Source organism: Artemia sp. Qi Xiang Cuo, chromosome 9, assembly GCF_049724085.1.
Source record: "Artemia sp. Qi Xiang Cuo chromosome 9, ASM4972408v1, whole genome shotgun sequence".
Lineage (NCBI taxonomy): Eukaryota > Metazoa > Arthropoda > Branchiopoda > Anostraca > Artemiidae > Artemia > Artemia sp. Qi Xiang Cuo.
In genome coordinates, this window is record NC_142802.1 from 9,445,448 (window position 1) to 9,458,462 (window position 13,015).

Consider the following 13,015-nt stretch of genomic DNA (forward strand, 5'->3'; position numbering starts at 1 on the left):
TGGAGCTTCTGCAGCCTTAATCTGTTAAATTATATGAATGCATGAGTTTAGTTAGTCATCTGTTCTTCTCTTTGTAATTTATTTTGTGTGGCTCCTAACTGAGGAGGTAGAGGTAACATAAGACAACGGGAAAATTTACCGAGTGGTTATCTTCCTGTGGCTTCAATTCACGGAAATTACGGAGGGGATGGGGCAAAATGTATTTTTTAAATGCTAGTGGTAGCCTCAATGTTTTTAGTTTTCTGAATGACAATTCCCCAAAAAACATTTTAAATGAAAACAGAAGAAAAAAATGATTTCAAAATCTATGTTTTCAAAAGTAGATTTTAGGTGGGAGCAAATGTACCCTCCCCCCCCCCCCCAAGAAGGGTCCTTTTCTGCAGTTGAAAAGAGTTATGAGATATAGGAAATGAAGTCTTAGAATTAAGATTAGGATACTTAAAGCCACGGTAATGACAGTGATCAATTACGGCTTTACACATTGGTGCTTATAAAGGTCGAATAAGATATACTAGATATCTTACAAAGGAATTGCTTAAGGATTGTTCTAGGCTCTCGTTTGAATGGCCGGGATTCAAATAATAGGATGCACAAAACTATTGTTTGGTTTAACTTTCTAGGACTATAATGAAAGAAAGCTTAAGATGGCTAGGTCAGATTGTACGCATGAAGGATGGCAGATGGCCAAAAATTATTCTTTTCGGCCGCCAAGATGACGCCAATCAAAAAAGCGAGACATATTTGAGTAAGTGAGAAAAGGGGGTAAAGGAAGACTTAAAATAATTGAAAAAAAATTATGAGAGGGAGTAAAGGTGAAGCTCTGAACAAATTTGGGTAAAGGAGGAGTGTATAAAGCTGTGTCTGCATCAGGTGTATTGATGCTGTGATGAGTTTCCACTAGTAGCAGTAGACTATGTTAAGCATAAAATTACCAGGTTGAAAACAAAGTTGAACCACAGGTATTAACTGAACTGCTCAGAGGTTCAGTTGATCAAACAATTAAACAATTAGCCAGTAAAATATCACTTGTAATCATACCTACTAACTAAAAATATGCTTCTGAATAACACGGTAAAAAATTCATTCGGTGATTTGAAGCTAATCCTTACCCGAATGTAAAGAGGAATGTGGTCACATCAGCATCTAAAAAGCGATGTGCATTAGGAAAGAAGTTCGGGTCACCAAAAAAGCAAAACATGTAGAATCTTGACCATTGACCTACACATAATCTTGACCTATATATATATATATATATATATATATATATATATATATATATATATATATATATATATATATATATATATATATATATATATATATATATATATATATATATATATATATATATATATATATATATATATATATATATATATATATAATATATATATAATATTATATATATATATATATATATATATATATATATATATATATATATATATATATATATATATATATATATATATATATATATATATATATATATATATATATATATATATATATATATATATATATATATATATATTTATATCGGCGCGTACAAACAGCTCCTCTCATTGGATCTGCCATCAGCGGTCAAATTACCCTGGAACACGTATTTTGGCAGAAACTTTCTCAAAATGCCTTTGAAACCAACTTGAGACTTTGAAACCTATTTTTAATTCCTAAAAACATCTAATAATAACATTACACTACTGATTACCGATTTTCATGTATGTATTGGAATAAATAAATTTAAAATTAGTTTCTTCAAAAATAGTGTTCCTACGTTGAAGCCAAGCTTTGCGTCCAAGAGAAATCTGACTTGTCTACCCGTGAAAATATCTGATACCGCCTATGTTTCTATCTGCAAAAACGTTTTCCGGAGCACTCGCACCCCGGTCCAGGTTTTTATAATGGGTGAGATAGGAAATGATCATACTGGATAATTATATGAACTGTGGCTTTTGCTAATATATATTATATACGAGCACAGACGTGTTTACATTATTACAAACTGAACTATTTAGTGGACCGGGTATTGTAATACCCAAGATAAAAGATAGCTATAGACAAAGTAGCATAGTATAATATACAGAAGCATAGACGTATTACTTAATTATAAACCGGGCTATTTACCGCCTCGGGTATTGTAATACCCAAGATAGATGATGAATAGATAGAAGTATCTATAGATATAGAAGCATGGTTTAATAGATACCTGCAGAGATGTATTACTTTGTCATAAACTGTGTTATTTACCGGCTCGGTTACTATAATACCCGAGATGGAAGATGAATAGATAGAAGTATCTATGTATACAGAAGCACAATATAATAGATAGAAGCGTAGATGTATTACTTTATTATTAACTGGGCTATTTACTGCCCAGGTATTGTAATAATTTTCCAGAGTATCTGTTCAAGTAATAAATCTTAAGATGCAGGGTTTTTTAATTTTCTTCTATTAATAATGATTAAGTAAACAAGCATAGGCATTCTATTTAATACAATGTATTTCATAAATATTGATTGCTAACACCCGTAGAATTAGTGGCAGATCCAGGGGGTGGTCCTCCTTGGTTTGGATGCTGCTTATATTTGTGTAATTTTCAAATGTATTCATACAAACAAATCAACCACAAAAAAGAAAGAAAAAGAAAAGATCACCAATTTTCTAGAAAGCCAACCCTTTTAAAAATTCTAAAATTTTTCTGCATCGAAGAATTTTTTTTGGTGAGTAAGCGGGTCTTTCTATAAAAAGCGTTGAATACAATTTTTTATTGTCATGTTGCTGCAACTTACTCTGCTACCACTTCCAGTCTTTTGACTTAAAATTTTTTTGAACATTTTTACCGAATAACCTTTTTATAATTTTTTTATTTTGTTTTCCCCGACATGCCATTTTTTATTTGCTTGTTGTTTGTTTTGGTTCTCTTTTTTTTTTTGTTTATTGACGCTAAAGTGCGAGTTAGGCCCATTTTGGCTTGTGATAGCCATTTTTCAGTAATAAACCTTTTCTACTCTTACGCCCATTTCTATAATTTAAGCTAGCACATAGTATTTGTACCTATCAAACAGTTCTTAGTAACGAACTGTAAGTAAGGAGCGACCCGGCCCAATGGTAACCGAAACTGTAAAAACGGAATTTTGATACCAATAGATACATCAAAAGAATCAGAATTTGATGTTGATTTCAAATATATAAGTTTCATCAAGTTTAGTCCTACCTATTAAAAGTTACGCCCCTGAGAAAATTTGGCTGATTTTCAAAAAAGGGGAAAGGCCCCCTAAATGTTATAGAACCTTACCGAAAATCACACCATCATATTCAGCGCATTAGAGAACCCTACTGTAGAGGTTTCAAGCTCATATCTGCAAAAATGTGGAATTTTGCATTTTTTGCCAGAAGAAAGATCACGGATGTGTGTTAATTTTTTTTTTCCAGGGTGATTGTATCGACCCAGTGGTCCTAGAATATCGCGAGAGGGATCATTCGAACGGAAGTTATAAGTTCTAGTGCCCTTTTTAAGTGCAAAAAAAATGGAGGGCAACTAGGCCCCCTCTCAAGCTCATTTTTTCCCCAAAGTCATCCGATCAAAATTTTGAGATAGCCATTTTGTTCAGCATGGTCGAAAATATGACTACTATGTCTTTTAGGATGATTTAATTCCCCGAAGTCCCTGGGGGGAGGGCTGAAAGTTATGAACTTTACCCAATGTTAACATATAGTATTGGTTATTGGGAAGTATACAGACGTTTTCAGGGGGGATTTTCTCTGGTAGTGGGTTGGGTGGTGTGGGTGGGTTTTTTGTTGGGGGTAATGTGGGAGGATATTTCCATGAAGGAAGTTTTCTTAGGGGAAGGGACATTGTTATGAAGGGGGTGCCGGATTCCCCAGCATTATTTAAAAAAAGATCAGAAATTATATATAAAAAAACAAGTTTTTCAACTGAAAGTAAGGAGCAACATCAAAACTTAAATTGACAGAAAACATTACGTATATGATTGGGTTCACCCCCTAGTCAATACCTCGCTCTTTAAGCAAAAGATTATTTAGTACTTTCATAAGAGCTATTTATTCTAATTAACGGCATTTGTGATTAAGGGGTCATTTAAAAAAATTGGAACAAAATTTGAACTTCAGCTTAAAGAGCAAGGTATTGACTAGAGGGTGAACCCTATAATATACGTATTAAAAATGTATGAATATAGAAGTTCGTTACGTAAGTTAATTCGTAAGTTACGTATATTTATTACTAATAAAAACATTCGTAAATAAAATTAATCAAGTTTCGAGAAAGCCATTTAACCAAATAAAAGTAAAATTAATATTCAAATTTTGTTTTAATTATTCATGTACGGTGAGCCAAAAAAAACTGCATTGATTCAAAAACGTTCAAAAATTAAATAAAAAAAACACGTTTTTTTAACTGAAAGTAAGGAACAACGTTAAAACTTAAAACGAACAGAAATTATTCCGTGTATGAAAGGGGCTATCACCTCCTCAACGCCTCGCTCTTTACGCTAAAGTTTAACTTTCTCACAAGTCAATTTTTTTAAACAATGAAAAACTTTAGCGCAAAGAGCGAGGCGTTGAGGAGCGGGCAGCCCCTTTCATATACAGAATAATTTCTGTTCGTTTTAAGTTTTAACGTCGTTCCTTACTTTCAGTTAAAAAAAACTTGTTTTTTTCTATTTAATAGCTTTATATGAATCTAAATACATTGTGATGCACTAACCTTTATACAAGGGGAAAAGGGGCTTTATAATTTGCCTGAAAACCCTCCACCAAGTAAAAGCTTTGCCTAATATATAGATTGATAGATATTTTTTGCGACAATAGCATCTTATGGCCGTGGCGAGGAAAAACAACAACAAAAAAACACTTATACACATAATAATAACAAACATAATAATAAGAATACAATAACATGACAATCACATAACCATAACACCTAGCAATAAAGAAAATAAAAAAACACGTAATAAGACACATAATACCACAGCAATAACATACACAATAACATATAATATCGCAAATACTATAATACACATAATAATAATGAAAGCCTTACTAGCTCTAGTCTACTCACAGTTTATCAGAACTTTATATTTACGTGTCATACCCATATGCACAAATTTACCCAACTTATAGATTTATATATATATATATATTACATGCTTTAATTTCACTATATTATCTTTTTCAATTTCAGGATTTGTAAGTTTTGACAATCCAGGTAGTGCTCAAGCGGCAATTCAAGCAATGAACGGCTTCCAAATCGGAATGAAGCGTCTAAAGGTCCAACTGAAGAGACCCAAGGACTCTAGCCGACCTTATTAAACTTTTCGCACAACGATTTGCCAAAGAATATAGGAGTGATTTTAGCGAGTAATGGTGCCAGTTTTTTTTAAATACTCTTATGTGGCAACAGTGTAAATTCATTGAAAAGTGCCATTCCAAAGGGGAGGCTGTGCGATGTTGTCATTCTAGTCTGACATTCCAATTGCCAAAATTAACGGATCTCTGCTTTAATATATATTTTTAAAAAATTGTAGGTTTAGATTTTTTATTTGCATATGCTAGACCCATCCGGGAATAGAACTAGTCTATTGTTTTATTTTATAAAAGCTATGTAATTAATTTTGTAGTTTTAAAAGTTATTTTTAACAAGTTGCAATACTCTTTCAGTTCTTTTTTCATTTTGTTTGTATTTTTATCATAATTTTGTTTGACACGTTTTGGAGGATCTTTCAAAAAGCTATCGCTACTTATTTGATTACTATTGAAGTCTCTGTCTGATACAAGGAATTTTAGAATCAGCTAAGTTAGTAGGCTGTCTTGTGGGGTAAATTCATAATTTTTTATTGGAAATAATTAAGATAATATTTGTGAAATTATGATATTGCTTCTTCTTTCAAATTTGCGTTTTTGATACTCTACGCAAAACTATTGTTTATTCAATTTGGAACTTTTTTCTCAACTATTGTTTTTTGGATGCCATTCACAAATTGCAAGGCTATTTTTCAATGATTAAAAAACAGAAGGAATTTATAATCCTTCTGATTCCGGGGCAAGGCCATCCCCACGTCCCATCAGCTCATTGCAACTAGGTAATGCTCCTGTTCTTCTAATTACTTCTGAAGTTTCAGTGTACATTCAAATACTTTCTAACCAGCTGAGTTAGAAGGCGCTCTGGTAAGTGAAATTCATAATTGTTTTGATAGATGATTTATTCAATATCTGGGTAATTATGATACTACCCTTTTCTGTGAATTAAAGTCTTTATTAATCTGAGCAAACTTTTTTTCACCCCCCCCTCCCTATTATTTTATGTATTGTCAATTTTCTTTTCAAGTCTCAAACGTTTATTGAGTGATTAAAAAAAAAATATATATTATTACAAATGCATATTTATTCTGACGCCGGAACAACTTCAGCCCCACATGTAGTTAGCTTATTGTGACTAGTTAGGGTTGGCAAAATAAACGAATACTAAACGAGGTTAGCCCCAATTTACTATTAGTGTGGGTTAGTCTTCCTATTTCTTCACTATCGCCGATAATTGTAATATATTAACAATAAATTGTTGTTCTTAACGAATTATGTTTGAATACCTTTATAAAAATGACTAATCTTGCGTAATAACAGTCGTTTTTATTTTTCGAAAAAAAAAAAGAATTTTAAAATTTCAGAGATGTAAATTATCTCAGGCCTTACAAATCAATAAAAGAAGTTATACAGTTGCTTATTATGGTAAATATACAATAAATATCTATACATTACAAAATTACATGCAGAAGATAAACAGTAGTGTAAAAAAACAAAAAAATGGGAAAGAACACAAAATAACACCCACAAAAATGCCTCCTGTAAGTTGGTAACTTTACCTTAAGGTTTGACACTTTAGAAAACTCTTTTAATAAATAAAGTTTTTATTTATATTTTGAAAACCCGGTATACAAATAAAGGACATGTAGCGCTAAAAAAAAAACAAAAAAAAACAAATAAAAACAGTAAATGCAAAGCAAATAGTTTAGAAGAAAGAAATTCATAGTCACTACCAAAACCAAAGATGGTTCAACTTCAGTAATCGAACAAAACCAACACAACAAAAACTCAGGTAAAATAGTATATTGTTGTAAACTACTATAAGTCACCATAAATTATATATAAAATATTGTAAATTATCATATATAAATTACAGTTAATTCCGAAGACCAATCGTGCTTCAGGTTCCTTAATCGAATATTAAACTCACTTTTCTACGGAAATGACGGGGCTTGAAACACAAATTTTCTCACGGGATGTGAATTGTAGGTCTAAGGGTATAATGGGACAAATATCGAAGATTGTTTCCTCGAAATAGATGAAAACTGATCGAGTATAGAATTTATTGGAATTATTAAGAAACTCTCAAAACGGTGCTACATATAAATATTCTATGTGTAAATCAGCATATAATACATAATAATAATAGCAGAAATAATAACTCATAAACTAGCTATAGATTGAGCAGCACCCATTGAGCAATTTTTCCCTTATATAAATAGCAATTTTTATAGCATTGCCGTCTCTAAATATTTATGCTGAAGGAGTTAGACAACCCAGCTAGTCTTACTTAGTCACTATTGGGTATCCGCTTGGGTTTACCAATTAATCTTTTGTAATTTAAACACTATTATCTAAGTGTTCCATTTGCATTTAATTTATGAATGCTTAGACCTGGATTTTAAAAATTAACAAATTGATGGCCAATTTAACTTTGCTTGTTTTTCTATTTTCTTTTCTCGCTTGCGAGAAAAGAAAATAGTTGCGCTCGCTTGTGCTACACTTTTATTGCGATATGCAATTGTCAGGCTAGCCAAAAGTAAAGTTTGTCTTTAAACTAGCTGCTTGAATTAAATATTATATATTCACTTCAAACTAATTTTAATCCCACGTTTCCATTTATCGCCTTTCCTGCATTTTAAATTCGTGGAAGTTTCTGGTTTTGCATTCGATTTAAAGTTACATAAAGTTTCTCACTACTTAGGCTCCTCCTGCCTGGCAGTCAAAGCTTTAATCATATTAGAAATAGAAATAAGGAGACTGAGAAACAGCCTTTATATCTCGGTTTACTAATAAAAAAATATATTGATTAACTTTTAATTAAGACAGGTAAAAAAAGGAGCGAATACGCCCCTAATATTTGAGTAGTTTTTTGTTTTTTTTTCGCTGCGGTTAAAAAATTTTCACCGTTATTTGCTTATCTATATTTTTAGTACGCAAAATATGAAGGACAAAAAAAATTGAAGAAAACAAAGAAATAGAAACAAACTAGGATAATTTTTGGCCAGTGAATAGACAAAAAACTAAGCAGATACTTTGGCAAATACCTCTGCTAAGCCCTCTTCTATGTTCAAAAAATTATTTTAATAGCATAAAGATATCCATTTTTTTTTTTTTTTTTTTAACATCAAATTTCTCTTAGCGGAAGTCTTTGCCCAAATATCTGCTTTGTTTTTCGCGTGTTCACTGGTTGAAAATTGTCCTAGTTTGGTTTCGTATTTTTGCTTCTTTTATTTCGTTTATTTTTCGTTCTTCGGTTTCTTGTACATCATATATAGCCAATGTAGTCTCAGAAATCAATTGGTTTCCCTGTTTTGGGAATAATTTTTATTTTTCTTTAAAAAAAAAACTTTGGCTGGAAAATTATTGAAACAGTAATTCTATTTATTCTATTTGAATTTTTTTCTTGTGTATAATCAAAGAACAATTTTGTGTAGCGGAAACTCAAGTAGTAAATGAATTTTGTTTAATTATTCGTTGTTTTTTTTTGCTCATTTTTGTGCAAAAGAAATCTAACTCTGGCCTAGTTGAAAAAGCTCTCCCTGTCCCTACAACTTAACAGTTTGTCAAGTGCTATTTGTTGTGTCAGTGTATGGTGTGGTGATCTCTAGCCATTTTTTGTCCCATCTTCAACCGTGGTGTCGAAAGCCACCAATTGGTGCTAGGTCTGGAGTAACTACATTGCGGGTCCTCGCCGCTTCTTCTTCCAACGACTCAAACGCTTACAGTTCAATACCTGTTTAGTGAAAGCGCTATCTGGCATCCAAAAAAACATGACCCACGACAAGGACATTTAGGCAGTATTTTTTTATTATTGCAACGATGTCAGATTTTTCGTGGCAGCGTTTTTGAATTTCGGTATTAGTGATTTTATCTATGGTAAAGACATATATAAAATGTCTTAAGCAGAAGTGATCAATCACAATGGCAGTGTTGACATTAACCATTTCCAGGGGCGAAGTTGAAATCATCAGTATTAGTTTACCTAAAACAGATGGACAAAAGAAAAATAATTCTGGGAAACGATAGTTCTCTTCCTTTGAAAATAATAAAATAAAATATGTGTTAACGGCTAGCCCATACATTAACTAATGTTCTTTCTTTCTTAAAAGACACTCGCTGAAAGTTTCATCGAATTCTATTAATTTAGTAACGTTGAAATTATCTTAAGAGACTCAAATAATTTTTGCCCAAATTAAGATTTGTCAGGCTATTTATCAAGTCTATATTAAGATGAATTGAGGTTTTGAGATTTTGTTTTTCATTAGGATGTTTTTTGAAGTAAAAATCTTTTTTCTGACAAATTTTTAACATCAGTTCGCCGTACTGATAATCAGGATCGTATATGTATGTAACTTAATCGCCATCCAATCCGACTGAGAAAAAATAAATATAATTATATTATATCTAGACTACTTTATTTTAGTTTGAGACTTGAATTGTTTTCACCCTTAATTGGTATAGTTTTTTGAAATTCACTTATTCAATCGTTTATTGATTTTTCCATGTTTACCGCCTAATTAAGCTCTTTTTTTTTAAATTGCGATGATTCATATCACAAATTTTATTAATTTTTCAGCGTCGTATAAAGTGATTATAGTTTGCATTACTAGTCTATGGGTATATTTGCACAAACCCTTTCTTGCGCATGTGCTATTGTTCCTAGTTTTGTTTTGTATATTTAATAATAATAATAATAAATTTTAGTCCAAGTTCTTGCGAAGGTAGTACGCTTCTATATTAAAAATTAACAATTTTTGAATAGTTTTTCTGATGAAAAAGTAATTTTCGAAGTTATTTTGGGTTTTGTTTTTAAATCCCTTCAAACGTAGTACGTTAAATCCTAGGGTTATTCCTTATAGATCCCTGAGTATTTTGGGTAGCTTGAAATCAGAATTATTCTGTACCACTTATTTCCCTAGTCCATTCCAGTTTTCCATTTTCGAGGCATTCCAGTTTGTATTTCATGCAATTTTAAATATGGCGAAGTAGTGTTCACGCTTATAATTTATACGAAATAACTGCTTTTTTTTTAGTTTTGATCAAGATAAAAATTACGTAGCTCCAGTGCTGCACAATCACTTTTGTCAGGGGCTCATACTCTATTCTTTGCAATAGCTGGAATTTCCAGTCGTGTTATATACGTATCAGTAGTGGTTAGAAGTCAGAGCGGTAACTACTGTCTTTTGAAAATAAATTAAAAAATAATACTTTAAATTTAAAACATGGTCTAATTTTTTTTAGTAGTTTTTTCATTGCTAATTACCTTATAGATATTTTGGAATGCTTCGACAACTGGGCACTCAAAATATTCTTAGAAGAATAACTATATATATTTCCTTTAAATTGAGTGATTTTACCTTTGCACGTACTCAAAGATTTATTTAAACATTGTAGGATTGAAATTAGGGCTTCATAGTTTAGTTTTCTAAGCGCAAGTTTGAAATACGAGAATTTTTTATAAATACGAGATAGTTTGTTATTGAATCGTCATTTCATTTTAATATTTATAGCCATTTTTTAGGCAAAGTGCAATTTATTCAGGCTGATAAAAACATTTTTATCAGTATTTTAAATGAAGAGTTTATTTAGCTACTCATTATATAAAGGTCGCTTCAGTGCTTTTCCTGATATATTGATTCATTGATTAGATGCTTTTGCAGCGATTTTACCCCTGTCGCGATATGCGGAGTATTATGCGACATGTCGCGTCGTATTGCTATTCTTATAGTTAGTTAAGAGAATAATAAAATATTTAAAAATAATTTTTGCTTTCTTTTCATAGCGTCTAGGTTCAGAGAAATTACTTATATCATTTACATTCTTGAAATTTTTCTAAGCAAGAATTCTTAGAGTTCTTATACTAATCAGAAGGGAAGCCATTTAAAGAGCTCAGACGTTTGGGCCAAAGGCAAGTATGCAAGTTTTTTCTTTTGAAGGGAGATAATAATTCGAAAGAGAGGGTGAAGGGATAATAAACTCTAAGAAAAAGCTATACAAAAAGCATGAAAAATTTTTGGAGGAACTTTTTTGGAGGAAAGTACCACGATTCGGCGAATAGTCCCGAAAAGGTAAAAGTACCCGATTCGGGGGAGGGTCCAAAAGCCTCATCAACGTATTCGCCTAGTGGTCCTCTCCATATTCTCAAGAAATGGTAAGCTCCTTTTTGAAAAAATGGTGTTAATAATTCTTACAGTTTAGGGTTTATAATAGGGTACTACCACCCTACCCCCAATGCCTTGATTTTAGGATGATGTCGTTTTCCGTCAAATATATCACATATAAAATTTCAATTCTTGTGTTCTTTCTTATTGAAAACATTTAAAAGACTTGTCAACTTTATTCCCAAATAGAAAGCCGAGTGCTTCGAGCCCCACATAAAATTGGACTAAAATTTTGAGATATTTATTTTAGACGGCATAGTACCTATTTTTCCTATTTGAAGGCAAATTATGACAAATATGGCTTATCTACCATTCTACTAGCATACATCTATGAAGTTAATCTGATAAATAATTTTTTTTAACTAGTAAAAACCAGTATAAATATACTCCTGAGAAAACTAACGAAATATGGCGTGATTGACAATGACACACACTAACGTTACCCGATCTAACTCTTTTTGTTAGATAATTTGAGCTGTTTCATCTAAGAGTCTTTTGATTGAAAAGCATAAATACTCTTGCAAAAAATAACTTGCAAAAATAATAAGATCCCTAGTTCCATAATGTTCAAAGAACAAAAATAAAAGAGTAAATATTTTGACATAGCTATTACAAGACTTCCCAGCCATGAAATAAAGTATGAATTGATACTTTGCTAATTATCATATTGATTTTATGGAGCCCAGTAAAGAGCAAACGATGCAATGACGTCGTGCAACATGACGTCATATGTAAATGATCTATATACAAATGACATCACATGATCTCATTAGTAAACTGGCATATAAAGGCAGTTTTGTGAAAAAAATTTATTTCACTTGAATGCAAACTTCTATGGGAAAAACGTTTAGGTAAGAGGGGTATCTATTAAGTCAACCATTAAACACATTTCTACGATCTTGCACAGTCCTTGGTCTTTGCCCAGTCTTGCGCAGCCTTGTAAGCTTGCCAAAGAATTAAGCTATTCGTAGAATTAAGCTAGTAAGTCAGTCATTAAATATATTTATACGATATTGCACAGGTCTTAGTCCTTATACAGTCTTGCGAAGCTTGGTAGTTCTGAACACAACATCTTACAAAGTTGAAAAAAAGGGTCGGGTATATTGGAGTAGTATCCCCGTAAGCACTTCTGCAACATCCCTAGGGACTACTCCTTTCTTCTGTAGGTTCAAAGGAATGTTTAATGGCAATTTCCTCTTTTGGTGACCAGGTGTCGCAATTTTTGGCGACATTGCCGCCCAGGCCAGATTTGACACGATCAGGTATCACAATTTTAGGTAAAATTCCCAGGTGTTTCAACTACTCGGAATGTGGTCTGCATAATACACAAGTTTTAATGATAAGCTCCTACCCCCTTGGACCTGTTTCTAGGTTAGATTCCCGCCCAGGCAAGATTAGGCATGTCCATGCAAGATTAGGCATGTCCAGTTAAGATTAGGCATGTCCAGGCAGGATTCGGCATGTCTAGCCAAGATCTCAAGGACACACCCCTTTTCCCTGTTTCTAGGCAAAATCATGTCTAGACACGT

At 32.1% G+C, this 13,015-nt stretch overlaps 1 protein-coding gene across 3 annotated transcripts in view; it reads left to right on the forward strand.

The window, feature by feature from the left end:
- LOC148948297 (CUGBP Elav-like family member 3-A) overlaps positions 1–11,081 on the forward strand; it is a 280,271-nt gene extending 269,190 nt beyond the window's left edge. For all 3 annotated transcript variants that reach the window (XM_089094277.1, XM_089094278.1, XM_089094279.1), the window contains one exon: positions 5,207–11,081. In XM_089094277.1, coding sequence (XP_088950403.1) covers positions 5,207–5,334 — 128 coding nt within the window. In that variant the 3' untranslated portion in view covers positions 5,335–11,081. The remainder of the gene's footprint in view (positions 1–5,206) is intronic.
- The last annotated feature ends 1,934 nt before the right edge of the window (positions 11,082–13,015 follow it).